This window comes from Eriocheir sinensis, chromosome 39 (genome assembly GCF_024679095.1).
Source record: "Eriocheir sinensis breed Jianghai 21 chromosome 39, ASM2467909v1, whole genome shotgun sequence".
Lineage (NCBI taxonomy): Eukaryota > Metazoa > Arthropoda > Malacostraca > Decapoda > Varunidae > Eriocheir > Eriocheir sinensis.
Genome location: NC_066547.1, coordinates 1777793 through 1798878, shown reverse-complemented (window position 1 = coordinate 1798878; position 21086 = coordinate 1777793). Strand labels below are relative to the sequence as shown.

General features: G+C 51.1%; 1 protein-coding gene across 1 annotated transcript in view; it reads left to right on the top strand.

The window, feature by feature from the left end:
* Positions 1–19208, top strand: part of LOC127008860 (G1/S-specific cyclin-D2-like) — a 39299-nt gene extending 20091 nt beyond the window's left edge. Inside the window, exon 4 of the mRNA XM_050881243.1 lies at positions 16608–19208. Within this exon, the coding sequence (XP_050737200.1) occupies positions 16608–16933 (326 nt within the window). The 3' untranslated portion in view covers positions 16934–19208. The remainder of the gene's footprint in view (positions 1–16607) is intronic.
* Positions 19209–21086: the final 1878 nt, after the last annotated feature.

The window sequence follows — 21086 nt, the reverse complement described above, 5'->3', positions numbered from 1 at the left end:
GTTTTATGCCTACTAATTTATATCGACTTTTAAAGCGGCATCCATCACCCGAATTGTATAGGCCTAAGAAGGTTTTGGAGGCAGTCTCTCGGTAGGCTGTGTTGAGTCTCAGCAATAAAGTGCAATGAAAAGGTGACCAGAGGAGGCCGAGAATGGAAGCCTCGCATTTTTTTCCCTGAGGGCAGATGGGTGGTCGCCTCACACAGAGTGCTAATGATGTAACGGAACCCAGCTTCTCTTAGCCCCGGCCTCCCCTCTCCCACCTGGACGTGACCATTCTGTGCTGCCTGCAAACATCCTTCGTGCCACGGTCGTGAAGGCGCCTTAACTAGTAGACACAAAGCGGCGAGGCGACCCCCACACACACACTGAGGCCGGGGACACTTGAGCTCCGGCCAGGGATGTTGCGTGGCCCCCGACCCTTACACTCCCAGGAGACTTTTTCACGCTCCACTTTTTTCATTCATATGTGTTCCCCGTCTTTTCGGATACTCCATCTTCTGTCACTTCGTCCCTCTCCCTTTGTCTTGCCCCTCCCTCACTCTCCCACCCCCTCCAATAAGCCACTCTTTCATCTTCGCTCACTGTTAGGTTTCTTAATATTACGTTGCCTTTCTCCACGCTAACGCTCGCTCGTCCAAGGAAATGTTAGCCTCGGAGTTCCTAGGAAACATAACACCCTCCTTCCCGCTCTCCCTTCCCCTGCCCAGCCTTGCCGAGTCTTCCCACAACACCTTCTAACAGTTGGACCTAACCGACCTTCGCTCCCCTTCTTTGCCTCCCTCCCATCTTCTTCCCCCGTTTTTTCCTCTCCTCCCCACCCCTCCGCGGGCACAGCACAGGGGCGGCAAAAACCACTCCACTTGTCAGGTAAAAAAAGTTCCTTCGCGGCGCACTGAATCATAAAGCCTTTTTTGCTCGATTTTGCAAATGAATGAACGCATTTATGCCTTACAGTCTCCTCCAAGGCCATTCAATTGCAAAATTAGGGCAGTAGGGAATAAATCAGTTATTTCGTTCCTTCGGCCAGCAAATAATACGGTAGCCACTTGCCAACGTGCGGTGCTGGCGTCCTGCTGGCTTATGATAAAGAGGCTGTGCGAGGTATATCACCGGGCCACAAGAACACCCTTTCTTCTATACCCCATTTTTTTCCCTCCCAAGATTTTTTGAAACCAATTTCTAAGCAGAATGGAAATTAATATCCTTTGTGTAGAGCAAAGAATAGAGGACCCTGCCGAGATTTATTCCTGATGTTTAAAAATTACGAGGTATATAATGTATGGAAGCTTTTATTTATATACTTATTGAATTTCCTTCATCTTTGTTCAGCGAAAACGCCTCGTGAATCAGATTAATGATCTTCGTAAGGCTATACTTGAGGAAGGTCGACTAACAAAAGAGGAATTTGATGGATCCTTCGTCGTGATGCTGCGGTGAATTGACTCGGTCCTTCCAGAGACGAGGGAAAAGTATGACTAGTGATTTGTGCGAGTGGAAAGGTCCGCCTCGGGGCCCAAACGTCTGCCCAGGCCCTTAGACGGTCCCTCGCGTCTGTGGGTCGGGCCAGGTGGTGGACGGGCGGCGGCGGAGGTGATAATAGTGGAGTCACTGGTGGAGGCGGCGGCGGGGATGGCTGCCTCGTCCGATGTGTGATGAAGGACCCATAAGACCGTCACACGTACACATATCTCATCCCCAAAATACCATAGTCTAATGTTACGCGCGAATCCGTTACGTCGCTCGAAATTTAGTCGTTTGGTTATGTAGTCTTAGGCGTCAGCGTCACCCTGCCCACTTCCTGCCATTGTCTTGTGGAGGCCTTGTGAAGGGAACCTGACACCATTGTGACCGGGGAGGCCCAACCAGAGACTTAGGCGTTTTGAGGCTTTGACGGAGCCTGAGGTTGGCTGTAGCAGGCAGCATCGGCGGCGTGATTGATGACCGGGCGAGGGATGAGGGGACGAGGGAGGGTCGGGCAGCTGCTGCACGGAGGGTCAGGGGTTGTCACAGGGCCGCCTCGTTGGCCTCCTGGAGATTTCAACAGGCTCGTAAGGACCAATCTCTCTAGGCTCCCGCTCCTGCAACCCTGTTAGCAGTGGGTGTCTCGCACGTGCCTCCATAACCTAAATACCTTGCCGTCGCCCATGATAAGATTATTACAAGGCTGGTGCAGGGCGTGCTGACCCCGGGTGGTGGGCGGCCCAGGCGGCGGCTAAAGTCGTGCTGGCCCCGGGCGGGAGGAGGGCGGCACGCGGGCCAGGTGACGCCGCCCGCACCGCCCCGATCTACGTGGCGTAATCAGCTCACCTTTGTGCGGCCTTGAATGCACTGTCCGCGTCTCGAGGCGAAGGAAAGCTTACACAGTTGCCTTCTTATGAAATGTCTGGAACTTGTGGAAGATTAATAAGTCTTAGACGGAATCAGCAACCCGGAGCACACTAGAATCAGACTTCTGTGTGTCAGGCCAGAGCGCTCAATCATCAGTCTGTTATCAGACCGCTCTTTCAGTAGGCCCGTCCACACTGCGGCCTTTATGGGGAGGCGCGGTAGTGGCCCTCCCTCCTCCCCCCTACTGCTCCTCCAAGGTTCTCCAAGGCCTTCCTAAGATGCCGATAGAGCGAAAAGAATGGTGGTTAGGGACATGCGGGCTGTCACGATTTAGGGCTATATATTGATTAAGTCTTGCGTGTCCTCCCACAATGGTGGAGCGCGTTTTGATCGTCGACCAGCGCGGGGAACCAGTGTTCGCTCTCTGCGCCGAGAAGGTATTTGTACCCTCAAGGGGTGAAATATACGAAGGTGGACGTGTAATATGTTACTTAGGGTAATAACATTTATAGATGACAGCCAGGCACAGGAAGTTGTGAGTGTGACGTGCATGACTGATGGAGGGGAGGGCAGCTGGTGCCGCCCGCCCCGCCCCTTCCCGCAGTGGCAGATCCTAAGCCAATTTATGGTGGACCAGGGGCAGGAGGAGCGTTGGTGGCGGCTCGTCCCGCGCCATGTCACCCTCCAGGAGACTATCGTGATCAGGCCCGATACAGCCTCCATCTTCCAGTATGTGGGGGACGGAGGGCTCCCCGCAGCTTTGTCCAACTCCCGCTCGGTCTGATGTTCCGATAAACAGTTTAAACAGCGGGCCCTACATGTCACCGTCAGGGTTTTGTAATATAGAAATAGTGGAGCCACGCGACCCCTTTGTACGGGGAGATACACACGCCTACACAATAATCCGGAGTCCTGGTGAGGTGGCACACTCGCCTCTCTGCCCCGGGGCGTAAAGGGGACAATTGCAGCCTCCGCCTTTCGCTTTTGTCGGTGCTGATGGAGCGTGGTCGTGTTCCAGGAAGTTTTCGAAAATAGACGAAATTTTGGAATTAGCGGCTCATTGTGCGGGGGAGCTATAAAGTCTTTCAGTCCTGGTGGAGAGAGTTATAAACATTTTCACCCACGTAAACCAAACTGCCGTTTCAATCTCCAATTATAACTTTGTGTATGTTTACAGATTTCATCCTTTTAGCGTTTGGGAGTTATTCAGTTAGCTGTCCATTGTGCTTTAGGGCTGCTCTGAATGGCTGGTAAGGAGAGGCGTGTCACACATCAGATAGTTCTTTATTCCCAACCAATGCCGGGCAGCAGCGTCTTGGCCCGCGGCCATCATTCGGGGCGGCCGGGATGGGTTACTATTAAATAAGAAATAGAGAAAGGAGGGTATGTGCCTCTGCGTTCTCTTCTACTCAATTCTTAAACACAGTGTTTTAGTGACCCTTACCGAGCGATACTGCGACAAACTGCCCTTAACAACGGTAATTTAACAGAAATATCCCCCTTTTATACCTTTATTACACCCTAGTTGGGACGGTGGGCGCAAGGGACAGCGCCACCCGTACCCCTGCTTCGAGGGGCGAGGCGGAGAGATGCTGCTTCTCGACCTAATCATGGGCGTCATGGGAAGCCAATACATTCCCTGAGCCATTCCCTCACAAATAAAACCTCACTGCTTTCCTTAGTTTCGTTGCTCAGTCTTCACCTGCAACACTCGTCACTCTTATTGTGGTGTGCCGAGCCTAAGCGGTTATTGTGCCAACAGCCCATCACCTGCCTCCCGCCTGAGACCAGTCATACGGGTCTACAGGTCGCATAAGCCCGTCGGCCACACATTTGAGGTGCACAGGGCGTCGGGGTGCGGTTTGAGGGTTCCGGCGGCCACGTCTGGGATGGCCTGGGTGAGGAGCCGTCAGGTGTGAGGCCTTCCCCTGGCGGAGGTCTTCCTTCACACGCTGCCTGTCTGCCGGATGCTTGGTTCGTCTTCACTCATATTCAAAGACAGGGTTATTCGAGCGCATACGATTACGTGATCAACATGGAGATAAGCTCATCGTCTACCTTTCACCCAACCCGATTAAACACTTGAAGAGCCGCCACGACGGTGAATATGATACGGCATATTGGCATCCGAGAGCTAGCTATTGTTCTACGGGGCTCGGGCGAGGGGCGGTTGGAGGAGGGCAGAGAGGTGTTAGGTCTACAAGGGATTCGTCGTTAGCTAGCGGTTAGGGAGGAGGACTTATTCCGCAGGGGTCGTGGGCGTGGGGTGGACGGCCGTGCCACGCAGACCGCATCGCCCAACCGCCATCATGGACCAAACCGCACACTGCCTCTTCCTTCTCATTCTCCTCCTCTTCTTCCTCTTCCTCTTGACTCGCCTTGCCCCTCGTCGCAGGCTGTGTCGGCTGTGTTCCTCCCTCGAGTCCCTTCGCCTCCCTCGCCCCTCGCCATTCGTCCATTGTCACCTTCTTCATTGTCGTCGCCGCCCTTATTTCAGGGCTGACTCGCCTATTGTTGCGTCCCGACCCACCAGTTGATCTCACAAAGTTTCTCCTTATAACCTCCAGCAATACTGTATGAAGCATAATGAAAGAAAGTACGCATTTATGTTAGTAGTCAAAGAAAATATGCGCAGAATTAGGTCCTGCTTGACCATTTAGGGAAAATCTCGAACCGGTCGTCCTCGTGTGGTCAGTCACGTTGTTTCCTGTCGCAGCCGCACACCGACCCACCCACCTCTCCCTTCCTCCCTTGACAAGACCAAACATGCTGACCACCGCCCACACCAACACCAAACAGCCCTGTCCGAGGCCGCCCAGAGGCTGACCACACTGGGTTCCGGTGCGTGTGACGGGGCCGACGCAGGCACGCCAAGTTAAGCCCTTTTTCCGGTCTCTCAGAATGGGGTTAGTTAAGGCACCTGAACGGATTATTACCTGTGAAAAAACTACTTCACTTAACCGAGCTTAAATGTCTTGAATATTGCAAAAGTTAAAACGAGGAGGAAATTACTCCTGTAAATCAGTATAAAAGGAAAGAAAATGCTGTAGTCTCCCTGTATTTCTCCTTCACCCCCGTCTATCTATTTGCCCCGGTTACTTGTCGCGGCGTTGAGGGGAAACACTGATATATGGCATCCGGCCGTCGAGGGGAGCAAGTACCTTATGAATTCCCCGACACATATTAATATTCATCTGACAGACTCCACGCCATCTAAATACAAGCTGACATGAAAGAAATATGAAAAAAAGGGAAACAAATATTCAAATAGCCCCTTCAGCCCAGGAGAAGTGAGTGACAGAGGTTGTAGAGGGCGGCGCCGCTAGGACGGGAGGGGAGGCGCAGAGAGGGTGTCTGGCCACTATTAGCTCGGCAGGTGTTGCGTGAAGCGGGTTGGGGCGGGTGTCGTGAGTGTAGCGTGAAACATTGTGGCTGTGTGTGTGGGTGTGTGGGTGTGGGAGGGTGAGTGGGGACACGTGTAAGGTGTGCGGGACGCTTCGACCAATCAGGAAGGCGCGTGCGTTTGACCGGACGTGACGTCATGTTATTACGAGAGCCACGAGTCTACAGGAATAGAGCCCCACCCTTGCACGCCGGGGAGGGAGAGAGAGAGTGAGAACGGGAGGCTGGGAGGGCGAGGTAACCTGGGATTGATATATGGGTGATATGGCTACACACACACACACACACACACACACACACACACACACACACACACACACACACACACACACACACACACACACACACACACACACACACACACACACATGCACACGCACACATTTAGACAATAAATATTAATCCATAAAACCGACAATTACATATGAGCCTTAAGCCGTAAGTCCAGCGGAGTGACAGGCGTAGGAAGGCAGTGAAGGAAGGGGTGTGGGAGGGAGCAGGAAGCTGGAGCATGTGCCGTGGGTGGAGTCCCTTTAAAAGTTAGCCAGCCAACGCCTCTCGTAATTATATCAAATTATATTGACGCCGCGTGGGTGTCTGCCTCCTGCTGCCGCCTATTGTTCCACTCTTTCATGCTTTGCTGCTGCTAGAATATGATGCCTCACGCCGCCGTCACGAGGGTTAATCATTCAATAACTAGTCACTTCTTCAGGAGGTCTACCACGCGGGTATCCTTCCAGCATCAGCCACTATAAGGACTCGGTAAGGGCGCAGTGGAAGGCTGAGAATTTGGTGTCCAGGAGTAGATGCCTCGGGGAACCTTCGACCTAATCCCCTCCTCGACCCTCAACGCCATTGTCTCTGATCCTTATTTTGTATCGAGGTGTGTGCCCGCGTGGTCAGCCGGTGCTTCTGGTAATGCCGCCAAGAATTTTGTAAACACCGTGTTAAGGAGGCATTTTGGGGCAGAAGGAGGCGGAGGAGAAGGAGGAGAAGAAAAGGGAGGGGGATGAAGTGGCAGTGTGAGAGATGAAAGGAGAAGAGGTACGCTTGGTAGGGGCTTCAGCGGCTCTCACGTTCCTATATTGATGTTGGTATGTTAATCTCAATAACTGCTTGCTTGAGCCTGATTATGATTTTCTTTAAGTATTTGAAAACCTGAAGAGTGAACGATATAAGAGTTCCGGTGTTGTGGGGCGCGGTGCGTGTGTACAATGGCGTGTTGTTGTCGCGGACGTGTTTGTGTTGGGATGTCAGTGTGTCAGGAAGTAGGCAGGACGCGTTGCTGTGGCACGAGCCCCGGTCTGTGCCTCACACCGGAGGGGCGGGGTCGGGGGCCATTCATCGGTGAACACGTGGGCGAACTGCACACTGGTTGAAAAACACTCCAGCCTGTGATTAAGGCCTCATCTATGGGTGAATGGTTGAAAAGGAAGAATTGTACGCCTAAAGAAAGCTGATATAATAGTCCTAATGGGTGGGGGAGGGCCGGGACCGAGCCAAGAATGCGGCCGCAGCGTCTCGAGGGTCAGGGAGTTGGGTTTCTATCCTGCCGTAGCATCGCTTGGGCCCCCGAGGGATTTCAATGCCAGTGTAGATAGCAATCGAAATTATAGGCTCATAGGGTCCTCTGTCGCCCGGCGTGGCTTATCTGGAGGAATCTGGCCTGGTTGTAGCCCACTTTAGCCGCATGCTATGAGGAGGCAGGAACGTCCTTGCCCTCAATAGGACTCCAGACAGAATATAAACTACTTCTAGTTAGGCTGAGTGCCCCAACCACACAAGCAATTATATTATTATTAGTGACGAGCTTGGGAGGGGAGTTCCTTCCACTAGTTACGGGTGAGTCATGGGCGTGCGTGCGCGCGGGTCATCATCAGCAATGCCTCGCCGAGCCCTTTGTCCACGAGGCTTCTCAAGGGTAATTAAATGTTGTCTAACTTTTTTAATGGGTGGCTGCCCTTGAGTGAGGGAGCATCTGGTGCCTCCGAGGGGATCAAGGAGTCGGTAATTGATTCGTAAGGACGCTGTCATGCCCCGCTGGCAGGGAGCAGCACCTGGAGGCCCGGTGGCGGGGCGCAGGCCTAAGAAGCACCTCGCTGGCCCCTGGAGCGGGGGCTCAAATGGATTCTGACAGGAGTATGTCTTTTTACCTTACATTGCCCGGTTTGGAATTCACTTAACCTCGTAAACTTCTTTGCTGGAGAACTTGCGGCATATAAGTTTTGCTTGGGGCATAGAGGTTGCCATTATGTGTAACGAAGTAACTGACCATCTGCGGAGTGCTTTCTCAACGCTGCCCTTCGATGCCCCTGGGTGAGCCTCGATCGATCGGCGTTCCCCTCACAAGGTGTTCGGGCCAGCGGCGCGCGGAGACATCTGCTCCTCGGCGTCCTCCCGTCGCTCCTCACGCCCCGATGCCACCCTCCCCGCAGAGACGCATCGCCTCCCATAAACTCCACCGATGAAAAGATACGCCAGGCTTGCACCAAAAACTTTTGTGCCTCACTGAAATACCTGCGTTTTGAAATGCAGCCACCCAGCGTAGCAACATGACGCACCACCACAGCAAATGGTCAGCAGACACCGTGATAAAGGATACGTTCACTGTGTAACGAGTCTCTGACGCAGACGGGAGGAAGTGAATGATGTAACGGAGTAAGAAGGTCGTGAATGAGCCCCAGACGCGATTGACTTCAACACTGAGCCCATTTCTTTACTTTTTCTGTTTGCTTCCATTCGAGGTCCAACATTCCTTACATTCTGAGTTCCGCTCCTTTTTCCCGCTGCCAAAAGTGTGATTTTTCATTCCTCGATCCAAGCGTTCTCATAAGGAAGCTTTTTTTTCAGATTTCGCTTTCAATGCCATAAAGTAACGCGCGTCTTTGTATCCTCAGTCACGGGGAGGCGAACGAAACTCTCTGGTGTGCTTGACCGTTACGTGTAACCAGTCTCTTCCAGGTGCAATGGTACGGACACGTGCCCTCCCCCTCCGTCTTCCTTCCCTCCACGTCCATCTTCTCCGCTCTGCTCCTTTTCCCCGTCCCTTGCTCCCGAACCCGCTTATCTCTTGCTTTTATTCACCCCATGCCTTTTAACTCCCCTCCACCCCCCAGACCTGGTTTTCTTTTAGACTGGTTTCGTTTTCTATATCCCCATCGCCGCACCTTCCAGTCCCCTTCATAGCGTCGTCTGAGGCGCCGTCTACTGCCCCTCAAACCAGTTCTCATACATCCTTCTGCACTTTTCTTCAAGGCTGAGCATCTCCTTGCCCAGCGGGGGCTTATGGAAGGTGATCAGCCCGAGACTCGTCAGGGATAACGCGTTCGTAGAGACTTTTGTGGCAAGAATGTGTTGCCGTGGTAGGAGTGGGAGGCTCCGCGAGCGGTTCTCCTCGAAATATAGTGACTAGAATCGTGCCCGGGTCATGTTTCTGGCGGTGCTGCGGGCGAAGACGCGGCGAGGCCCAGCTCCCCCTCTCAAACAACTGGGCCTCAGCCGCGACCCTCTCTAACCAGACTCAGTGAGGGATGTAATTTCAGTTCTGTCTCTGTACCACTCGGGGGTGGGGGATAGAAGGATAGCAGAGGAAGGGAAGGAAGGTGAACACTGACGCGGCCCGGTCGGTGTTCGGAGTGCGTCGTTGTGCGAGGTGGCCATTGAACAAAGGAAGGGAGAGGTGGGGGAAGGAGAGTACGGCCCTGCACAACGGGAAACAGACGGCCAGATGACTACCACGGGCCACCTTGACATCGGTGAAGAACTGCGTAGGGGCACCTTAGGGGGCGCGCGTCCTCCTTAGGCGTTGATGGGCTGTAGGTTGGCAGGTTATTCGCCGTCAGGTTCAAACGAGGAAAGGAAGGTCGCACTAATATGTCTGCCAAGTTTCTTATTAAATTTCTCGTTTATTTGTTTTCATTTCTACAGGTGGCATAACGATCGTGTTGGGATAGCAAACATGAACTCTATGGCCACTCGAGTTACAGTTCTCGCCGAAATCTTTGAAGGGAGAAGACGCGCAAAAACGACTCTTCTTTAGTGTTATCTGCGTGGCGATGGACATGAATAACATAGCTTTCTGTAGCAAAGAGACACACTCCTTCCTTTGCGGCTTTCAGTTCCGACGAAGGGTGTGAAGTTGCCTTTATAGCAGCGATGCTCAAGGCTTTCACGATTTGTTGACACTCCTGGGGCGAGGTTTGGGGCCTCTCGCATCAGTGTGGTCATCCCTTCCCTTGCTTGCGGACGGTTTTCACGGCCATTCAAGCAGGACAGTGACGGCACAAAGGAGACGCGCTGCTCGGGGTACTGCGAGTCCAGTTTATATCCTTCATTATGGTCAAGCTCAGCTATAAATTCTGCTTTACTGCCGTGCCTTTATGAGTCACTCTAGTGTTAAAGTTCTAGACACTTTTTCTATTACATGGTAGTCAGGATGCGCTACTTAACACAAAATTTATGGCATTTAAAAGGTTAAGTATATGGGCAGTTTGGTTTCTGAGACAAACGTAATGGCTGTAACTTGAAGGGAGAATTATTTTCCTAACATTCAGGATCCCCCACACCGTAGGATAGACAGCGTGGGACGGTGTCCATTCCAACAGGAGTTCATGCCCCTCGCCCATTCTCCGCCCCCTGGTTTCAACCCCCGTCGACGCAAGTTTTTATCTGACTTGCAATAGGAGCCCCTGATTGCAGCCTTTGGCACCGGCGCCTGCTGGTGGGTTTGCAAATGAATGCAATTTGAGCTGCAGTTGATCCTCGCGGGGTTCCCGGTGTTGACTTATGGACCGAATTTTTCACCGGCCGCGGCCCTTTCACTCGCCTCGAGGATCATCCACCGTGGTAACAGGTTGCTTATGGTGTTAAGGAATGAATAAAACACTGTCATGCGGTAGTTAGGGAGCTGATAAGAGAAGCAAACACAGCACAGTGCAGCTGAGGAGGCCTCACGCGACTCTTCCTCCTCCCATCCAAGCGCTTTCAAGCGGCTCCCTGGCAGGCATTCAGAGAGACGCCCCAATGACCGGGGGCAAGACCGTGCCGCGCCATCCCTCCCGTACAGCTGAGAACCTTAGCCTTCATTACTGCCGCTGAATGTCTTCCTCGTATACATTTAGTCCCCGACTTGTGCAGCTCAGAATCGTGCGAAGATTCAATGGAGGAGGATGTCTTAGACGCCTCTCGTAGTACAGGCAGTTTGTCCTTGGATTTGGTGTGGATTGGCTCAGCTCTGCACTACATGGCAGGCGTCTGGAAGAGTGAGATTTAACGCTGACGAAGGCTGTGGGAACGTCTTGTCCCGTTTGTCCCGTCCTGCGCCCTGCCCCAAACCATGGCTAATTCTGGGCTGCAGCGTCGCGAGCAATAGAACCCGAAAACTCGTCTTCATAGAAAACTCGGGACGTAATTTTTCTTAGGTGTCTGTCATCACAAACACTCATGACCACAATCATGGCGGGTCCCTCGGCGCCGAGTGAAGCGCTGTGCTCCCAACGGCTGGTGCGTGTGTGAACCGGGGACTCTAATATCAGGCAGTAAATTCATATAAATTAATGAACTAGTGAGTAATTCTCCCTCCCCTTCGCCGCTATTACTCACCCCTGGCCATCATTACCATCACGACAGTCTCTGTATGTAATGTAAATATTTATTTGATATGTTTGTGGTAAAGTAGTTTTCGATCCTGGACGACCCCTCCGTGAGAACCCCAACGGCGCCGCCCTGAACACTTGCAGCCGACGAGACAATTACGACAGCGGCGTGGGAGCTCGGCGCCGATTACACGCTCCGGATGCGATTGCTTGTATCGGTGTGAATGTTCAGCCTCACCATCATTACGGATGCGACTGATTATATTAACTAAGACTGTTGGTTTCGGAGAGGCCATCACGTGCTGGCCGCCACTCATTAGTAAGTGTGCCAAGGCGGCCACAGCAGGAGCGGCGCAGCACGCGTGGCGGTGTTGTGCAACGTCACCGGCACAGCTGTGTCTCTGGGTGTCTGGGCAGCATGTGTGGCCTCCATAACGAGTGAAATTTCTCCCAACAGATTAACTTTCACGCCACGTGTTTTGGACTTGTAACATTAATGACAAATCAAATAACTTATGTATTTTGCGAACGCTTTTGCATATTAACAGCCGCCAGAAAAGGTATGACGGCCTTGGATCAGTGGGAAAGGAGAGAACGGTGTCATGGTTTGACGCAAATACTCAACTTCCTTTTACCATACAAGGACACCTTACTCACCCCTTGGACTGTTTCGTGATCGTGTATCCGTTCATTCGTGGGCCTGACCTGTATCGAGTTTCACGTCACAAATTTTCTCTGGCTAATGAACTGGTCTTCCCCTCCGGCCTGGGAGAGAGGAGAGGAGAGGCGCCATCTGGCAGACGTGCACCGCCCCACCTGAGGCCTCTTGGTCTGGGCGTTGGTTACCTGATCTGACTCCTCTCGCAGGGGGAAGCGACCTGTTCTCAGGGCGGCCGAGGCTCGCAATACATTCACGCGACACTTTAAATCCAACGGCTCACTCTTCGTTAAGCCAAACATTTTAAAACACCTGACTTCATACGAACATAACGGCTAAAAGAACGACCGTTAGGATGATAAGAAAAAAAATAATCTTATCGTAAGCCTTATGGCAGACAATTTGCTTTCTACTCCTGAGGGCTTTATTTGGGACTTACGTTATGAGAGGCAGAGGCAAGTAGGCACGCAATGAATTAAGAAGAACGGTTGGTGCCCTCGACCCTTCAGAAGAGACGATCTAATCTGATGCATTCTTATTACTCCACCTGGGGACGGCGCCTCCGATTAGCCTGCCTCTGCTTGACGGGGTGACAGGGGGTCGAGAGGCCGGGGCGGGAGGGGCGGAGCGGCCACTTGAAAGGGTCAAGCCTGCAGGTGAGCCCCATGGTGTCGCTGCAGAATAATTGGCGAGTGAAATAGGATCGTTTTTTATTCCTGGGCGAAGCAGAATCTTTGATGACAGCCGATCATGAAAGGTGAACAAGTAATAGGCTTCCATCAGGGCCTAGGCATGGTAATGGTGTGTGTGTGCGGCGCCCGGTGTGCTGGGGAAGGCCTGGCCAGCTCGCCCTTATTTGCATATGATTGGTATGTTAAGAGGTAGGCCTAGGAAATTCTAAGGGTGAATGCAGGAGTACTTCTGTGGGTTCCTCTAAGCCGATTACAGCATTCGTCCACCAAATGCAGTTCCAAAGGCAGGATGAAAAAATGCGCAGGGCAAGGGGCGACACTCGAGGGTGAAAAACCTCTGATGGCTTATCACCGGCGATGAGGGGCACTAAGCCAAAACCAGTTCTGCTCAGGTTTTCTGGTATGATGTCAAACGTTCATATAATGTTTCTCTATAAAATATTACTAACGACTTAATAGATGTAGCTTTCGGGGCAGGCTTCCTGTGGAGGTGACGTAACGCGACGTGCTGTTACTGCCCCGCGAGGCTCAGGCCGCATGGTAGCAACAGGACGAGCCCAGGAGAGGGGGACCACGTGGGCGGCGACGAGACCCAAGCCCTGAGACGGCGTGGAGAAAGGCAGTGTGTGGCGGGGCGGGGCGGGGCCCGGGAGGGGGTGGGGGTTGATGAACTGCGCGGCGGGACAGAGGTAGAAATGGGATTGAATGCGGTCAGGCAGCCTCAGAGATACGTGGTTTTATATAGAGACAAACAAGTTATAAACATTGTACTTGACATAACCGCAAAGCTTTAAAGATAAATATTGGTAGATAGATAGCGTTTTGTGTGTGTGTGCGTGTGTGTGTGTGTGTGTGTGTGTGTGTGTGTGTGTGTGTGTGTGTGTGTGTGTGTGTGTGTGTTTGTAGAAGAGAACGACGCTCTGCGGTAAAGCAGGATGCTGCGATAAAAAATATATAAAAAAACACTAGTTGGCGTCTAACGTCCGCCATTTTTAAATGTCCAGGTGTTGGGAGGAGACCGCGTGGTTGTAGAAGATGGGGGGGGGAGCTTGGCGTTCCTCGCAGCTCCTTCAGGACGGTTCCCTCGCTGCGTGTGAAGGCCAGACGGGATCGTTCAGCTGAATTAAGCACTTAACGGAAAACTATAAAAAGAAATTCCCTAAAAAAAATCACCTAAAAAATAACTGCCGGCCTGTAAGTAGGGCGTTTAAAGCTCCACGAGGTGCGGTGTAGACGCTGGACAAAAGAGGTCCGTCTCGCCTCGGGGCCCACAATACCGTCTGGCAGCTGAGGAGGGAGCCTTCCCCTCCCGCTGCCACACAACCACCTGGCACGGCCGCTCCCTCCTCCACCAGGCAGAGACTCTTACCTGTGCCCAGAAACACCAAAGATGCCTGCCACATGGTGCATCTCCCACCCTACACCGGCCTTTCCACCCTTCCTGCTTCTCGTCACAAGGCGGAGGCATAAAGAGTTTTCCCTTCAGCCTCGCTTACTGTAGTGTGAAGAGTGAAAGTAGCCTCACAAAACGCCCTTCTAGTCGAGCGTACATCACACATCTACAAACCAGGAGCTGTTTTATCTTGCGTATCGCTCCGGGCGTAAGGAAGCTGAGGCAACGCAGCCCTTTAAACAATACGGTCGGGTAGGCACGGTCCGGAAGCAGCAGCGGTAGTAGGAGAGAGCGCCAATGGGCACGCCGGGATAATTAGAGCCAGTGATGCTCGGGCCGGACGTTCAACCCTTTAAAGCCCAATGCAAGAGTGGCCACGCGCCGGAAGCTCGGAGTGGCTGTGTCCGGGATGAATGTAATTTTCGGGAATTTCAACGCGACGCTCGTAGTGATCAGCGAGCGTGTCTGGCGTCAGGGATGCTGGGGATGCTGCTGGCGGTGGCTTTCTCTGTGGTGTTCTATGACATTCTGCTGGATTGACACAAATATTCTTTTTCTGCCGCTTTTTCTACATCTGTCTCTTTTCAATGTAGCGTTAGCGAGCCAAGATATTTTCGTAACAAGCCGCTGAGGCTGTATCTTCCTCCGACTCCCTTCCCCTCCTCCGCACCCTTCTCCTCCGTCCTCTCGCACTTCCTCTTCCTTTTCCTCTTCCTCACGTGGCCCTTTATTCTATTCACTTTTTTTGTAGCTTCCGGTCGCTGTTATTTAAGTAATACAAATGAGGCTGCTGGCGAACTGACGCACGTTATACAACACTAACCGGCAAATTTATATTTCGAAAGCTGAACACTACTCAACCTGAGTGGCAACGCGCGGCACGCTGTGAAGGCGTTGTTTTAAAGGGCGGCTGCGTGCTGCAGCTGCCGGGGCGAGGAAAATAGGTCCCCTACGCATTGAGGGCCCCCGGGGAGTGTCCCCGCCTGAAGCGCGCTGCTGCCACATTCACGCACTCTTACTTTGAAAGTTCTGACATAAGAAAAAAATAGTATTTCCACCACCGGCAAATTTTTCAGCAAATTATTACGAGTGCTATAAATAGAGCGTCTCATTTTACTGATAAATAACCAAACAAGTAATATGTTTCATGAGTTTGTTAATACAACGTGACTCAACGGAATGATTAGTAATCTAGAATGTTCTAGAATGTATTCTGAAAGTTCACATCGCTTCGCCTTGGACGGCTGCTCCCGAGACCATTTGGATGTAAATGAAGCAGCTGAGGCGGGACTTTCGGCCGTGCGCGTTCAGCGGCAGCCTCCAGCGGGCCCCTCGTCTGGTGTCTCCAAATCCCCCTCAGCTCCCTGTTCGACACAACAACAATGCAAAACAATGGGGCGGGCGAGGACAATGCTGGCCAGCCGGAGGGGCACAATAGGCCTTGCAGGTCGCCCTGGAGAGGGGCTCACCCTCGCGGGGATTTCGGGGCCACGGGGCAGCGGGGGTGACGAAGAGCTACTGAAGACTCCTGAGGGCCTTAGAGTTCGCCCGCTGGGCACAACAAGAATAGTTTCTGGGGTTCGGGCTACGAACGGAGGAGGGATTATTGTTGCAACTTGTTCTGAGGTTTGGTGTGATTGTCATCAAGGCGGGTAGTCTGTCGGAGCCTGTTGTTAAGCCCAGGAGGCCGGACATATTGAGGGTGGTGCCTGGGAGCCGAGGACGTGAATAAGCCGTGGCTCTGAGTCATCAATCCGTGGCAGTGGGTGTCCTGGGAAGCTGTTAGTTTGGATATCGTTGGAGGTAATTATTATAGTCCTGAGGGGATAACTGTGGCTTGCTGGGGAGCCTCGCTTTGAAAGAGATGTTTCATCCAAGGGGAAGCCAATGGCGGGGTGTGAAAGGGTGGACTCGGTGAGTAACGTTGTAAAGGTGATGTCCCAGCATGTCACCGGCCGACGACGCGGCAGGGGCAGGCCTGTTAGTCGGCACGCTGAGAATTTACAACGTCCATGTTCCTCCACAGCTTTTGCCCCACTTTCCCTGCGGCCTCGTCGGTATCTCTGGGTTCCGTCCCCTGCGGTGCTGTATTAAGGGGCAGGGCAAGTTTTGTCTGTCAGCATTCATGTTTACCAGATTTGACCCCCGTAACCCTCGGCAAAGTTCACCTCCCAAGGGCAAAGATGTAGGCTGATTACTACGAGCGATCGATTTTGTCCCTTATTCCAAGGGACCGTACGTCCGCCGGCACGCCTTCGCTATCTGAGTATCTTCCAGGATTACTACTCACTTCGTACAGATTTTCCATGTTAATTTGGGTGGCTAAGCTTAACAACAAAGGCTTTTGCTGCGGAGGCTGAGATACACCTGAGATAACACCAAACTTATTCTCACGTCGCTTTGCGTAATATATTTACTTGTGCACTTGAGTGACTCTTAGTTATTATAAATCTTTTACTCTTAATACCACAATCGTATATATATTCATTACGTTTGATGTGCCTTGTTTCTGACCATGTTCCTCTCTTTCTTTACAGAACCTGACTTTGTGCAAGTTGAACCCTCTGCACTCGCTGTGGCTTCCATCACCTCTGCCGTGCGTGGCCTCATTCCCTTACCGGAGTGGACCGCCGCCCTCTCCACCTTCGCAACGGCTGTTAACCTCGACGCCCACGCTCTCCACGCCTTGGTCGACCAAATAGACCTGGTGGTGGAGAGAGAAGCCATGTCTGTGCAGACCACCGTGTCCAGCCAGCAGGCCCAGCAGCCTCTCACCCCCACCAACAAGCAGCAGGCGCCGGAGCCCATGGAGTTTTTTGACGGGAACAAAACGCCCACGGAGGTGACGGACATACACTTCTGATGTCGAGACAGACGACAGTAGCGGGATGACGCTGCTGCCTAAGTGAGTCGTCGAGACCGCCTTGATTACTTGAAACTTAAACCTGTAACAGACGTGTTGCCGGGACGCGGGCCTTGCTACCTCCCCCTTCAGCTCAGGTACAAAGAGGGTCGATGAGGCCTCAGTGCAAGTCCATACAAGTTAAACACACGTTTCTCAGGATCCGAACGTCCTACCTAAACAACTAGAGTCCTGCTAAGGATTCACACATATTTTAATGAATGGACTTGAAGCCAAACCAAAGACATGATGAAGGTGGGCTGGTGGTGGTTCTTCAGGGCTGCTTGGGGTTGGGTTTTCACTGCCAGACTTCACCAAAATCTCGGGGAACGTTCAGCGTCGTCTCCTGCAAGCCTGAGAGCCGGCACGCGTCCTCCGGCAGGGCGATCTGGCTCATACCAAATGGTGTAGATCTCAGTCATATTTGTATCCAGTCAAAGTCACGGGCGGGGACGCGTGGGGGCGGTGATTCGCCCTCAGCTGAGTGGCAACTCAAGTCGATTCAGCGGATAAAAAACATCAATATGCTTATGATTAAAAAAAAATATATATATTCTTGTAAATTTCGGATGACTTGAGTTGCTACAGTGACGCACAGCAACCCTCCGTCCCGCTCCAGGCGAACGGCGGTGTAGTGCAGCAGCGATTCCAACGTCAATCAAAATACTGTGATGAAGTCGGGGCCGAAGCCGCCCCATTCTGACCTTGGCTTCCTGTGGCGCTACACCCGCTCAGAACAGTTCCTGCGTGGGACCCCAAAGTGCGTTGGATTAAACGTGTCAGTATTATTAAGTAATAATCAAATCTATGTTAATGAGACGTCAAAACTAAGGTGCTGTAAATTTCGATTCTCAGTGTTTGTTCACGCCTCCAGTTCACCTGTCCCAGAACACGGTGCGGGCATTACTTCCGCCAGGTACTCTCGCCGCGGCCGTGCGTCGGGCGAGGGTAATGCAGGAACAAATTTCTTATGATCTCGTCGGTTGTGTGAAGAAATAATGCACAAATTTTGTACTCTTGTATAAACTGTATCGTGTATATAGTGTAATTAATTTGTTAATATTCCTACCATAGGCTATTTTATAATATATTTTAAAGCGTTGCAGTCACTTCGAAGGAAGAGGAATCTTTGCTCTTCGAACAGGGAGTCTTTGAGTAGCCTTTCATGACTTGAGATTGAGTGTCTTCAAACCGCATTGGTCTCCAGACGAGTCCCGTCGACTCGAAGTTACCTGAAGAAGTGCCTTGTGGGAAGATTAGTGCCTTTAATTGTTGAGTATGTGAACCCTTCTGGCTTATAGCTTGCCTTCTGTATTCTGTACGGTAAATTGTGCCTTAAATTGTTTCGTGACAAATATTATTTGTTCGTTTGTACTTAAGACATGTTCCGTCTGTAACTTGTTAAGAGGATTATATTTGATACTCTGACTCATGAACTGTTCTCGAAGCAGACATGGTTTCTATGATGTAAAAATGGTTTCATGACAAAAATAGGTCTTTGATGCTATTTATGTTGAGTGTCAGGATGTGTGGGCCGGCCCGTGAGCCTGCTGGCGGCCGTAGCTCTAGCGTAGTGTTGAGCCTGGTGTCTCAGGTGTTCTCTAGTCGCGTTCTCTTGTTGCCGAATGATATCGTCTTGATGGCTCGGGTTCACTTTGTACTCACGTCGAAAAAAGGAGTAAAAGTTTTATACTAAAATGTTATCACAAATTTTATATAAAGGGTTCCTTATAGTAAGGATCCTTGTTTTGGTTATGTAAAACTTTGATAATTCCTTGTACTTTTCATTGCCGTCATAGGTAGTCTTTCTCCAGCAAGTTGACAATGTTTAGGCCATGACGTGCCTCCCAGCCACGGGGCCGCCATTGGCTGCTAAGGTACAACCGTGGGGAAGGTCAGTGAGTGTTCCTGACGCACACGGATACACTGCCGCGCCGCATGAGGGCGCCTCTCCTATACTAAGCTCAGTGGTTCAGACACTGTACAAAGTAATGCACCTCACTGGCACCGCGCGTCCAGTGCCACTAGTACAACCACTGGAGCAGCTCTGTTAGTCGCGGCTCAGGAGGCTGCTTCACCGCGTAAGGTTGGTAGACGAAGCTATGAGATAAGTGATTGAAAAAAAGATATTTGTACTCGATTAATGTTTGTGTTTCGTGAAAAAATTTACTTCGTATTTTGGGATGTAATTATTTATAGTCTAAGCTGTGTTCTGATCAATAAAGAGAGAAGGTAACCCATGTATTTAACTAACTCCCCCCTTGCATGCGTCCCTGTCTTCGAGGCAACACAACACACTGGTAACTGACAACAACCACGGAATAAAAAGGAAATAAGATGAAAATAACTTTTTTTTGTTTGGTTTTGTAAAAAGTTAAAGATAATAAACTACACAACAAACAAAACTTCTGATGAATGATGAAATACAGGAATGGGCCAAGTATAAGAAAAATGTGAACCCGGAAAAAAATGGATACATAATTAAGGAATCAATGACCAAAAGCCTTTAACAGATCTGGTGAGTCTGAAGATCCATTTAATATGAAAACAAAGGGAACGACATGAACACAAACTAACAGGATTATGAATTGTCATGACCTACTATTTTTCATTCAAATCACAACGCACAAAAAAATAACAAGATCTGAATTCAAAGATAAACCACTCATAAACTTGCCACCATAACAAATACCAATAAATGAACAACACAATATCCAACGCTGAGACAAAAGAAATAAATGCCACAGACAACCTTCAATCAACGAGCAAGAGCGAAGCATCACTAGCAGATACCGATAGGCAGATAACATACAATCTGCAAGCAGTGATGAGGCAACGCAAGCACGAAGCTGAAAGGAAAGACGTGCGGCGGGGGAGCGTGGGAAGGCAGCGTCGCAGGGACAGTACTACCAAGGTGACGATAACTCAGGTGGACAGAGTACCAACCGCGGGACGGAAATTCAGGGCGACTCGGGCTCGGTGGAGTGGAAATCGAGTAGGATGAAATTTCAGCCACAGTACCAACCTTCATTTTTGGGAATAACCATTATCAGGTGGAATCTGAGATAAGGTAACCTGGGGAAAGTGTTCGGTGTGAGAAAGTGGTTATTGCCGCTGATAGTGATGGTGATGATAACGCTGATGAGGGTGATAAGGGCCAGGGCGGTGCGGCGGTGGTGCTCTCGGGCAGAAAACTAATGGTGGGAAGGATGATGCAAAACACGGTAAATTATGCGCGATAATATTAACAACTCGCCCAAGTGTTATGAAAGACTCAATGGATGTCGCCACTAACTTCATCTTGATCGTGAATGAAGATGCATCGAACGTCTGTGTGAAGAGAAAGTGAAGAGCACGATGATGATGTTGAGGAGAATAGGTCTTCAGTTTTTGTTTCCTCGTCCTGGGAGGCCCCACGACCACGCCCCGGGCTGCCCCGCCGACAGGATGTGGTGAAGCGCTGCTCTCTCAAATTCTTCAGGTAAGCCGAGACGATTTCACGAAGGGCAGGTGAACACAGATGGAGATTACCGTGAAGTGCAGCCTCGGGAACCTGTCGTCGGCCGATACAGGTGCGGCCCAAGGCGACAGGTCGTTACCACCCAGGAAGTAAAGGCCGGCCGCCACCCAAGACCAACAAGCGTATCGGCCACTGACAACAGACACCGCGAGGAAAAGGAAAAAAATGACCACCTTGCAGCTGACACACCACTCAAAAAAAAACTCCAAAGAAAGAAAACTCCACAAACAAATCCGGTTTTTTAAAATTCACCGACAACTAACACCGCGAGGAAAAGGAAAAAAAAAATGACCACCTTGCAGCTGACACACCACTCAAAAAAAACTCCAAAGAAAGAAAACTCCACAAACAAATCCGGCTTTCCAAAACTCACCGACAACTAACACCGTGAGGAAAGGGGAAAAATGACCACCTTGCAGCTCACACACCACTCAAAAACTGCAACGAAAAAAACATGCACCAGAAAAAAAACATTCGGGTTTCTTGAATTCACTGACAGCTGAGACCGCGAGGAAAGTTAACGATCATTTTACTACCAAGAAACAGCGGACACAGCCCCCAGACCGTCGATAAAAAGCAACAGCAAAAAATATT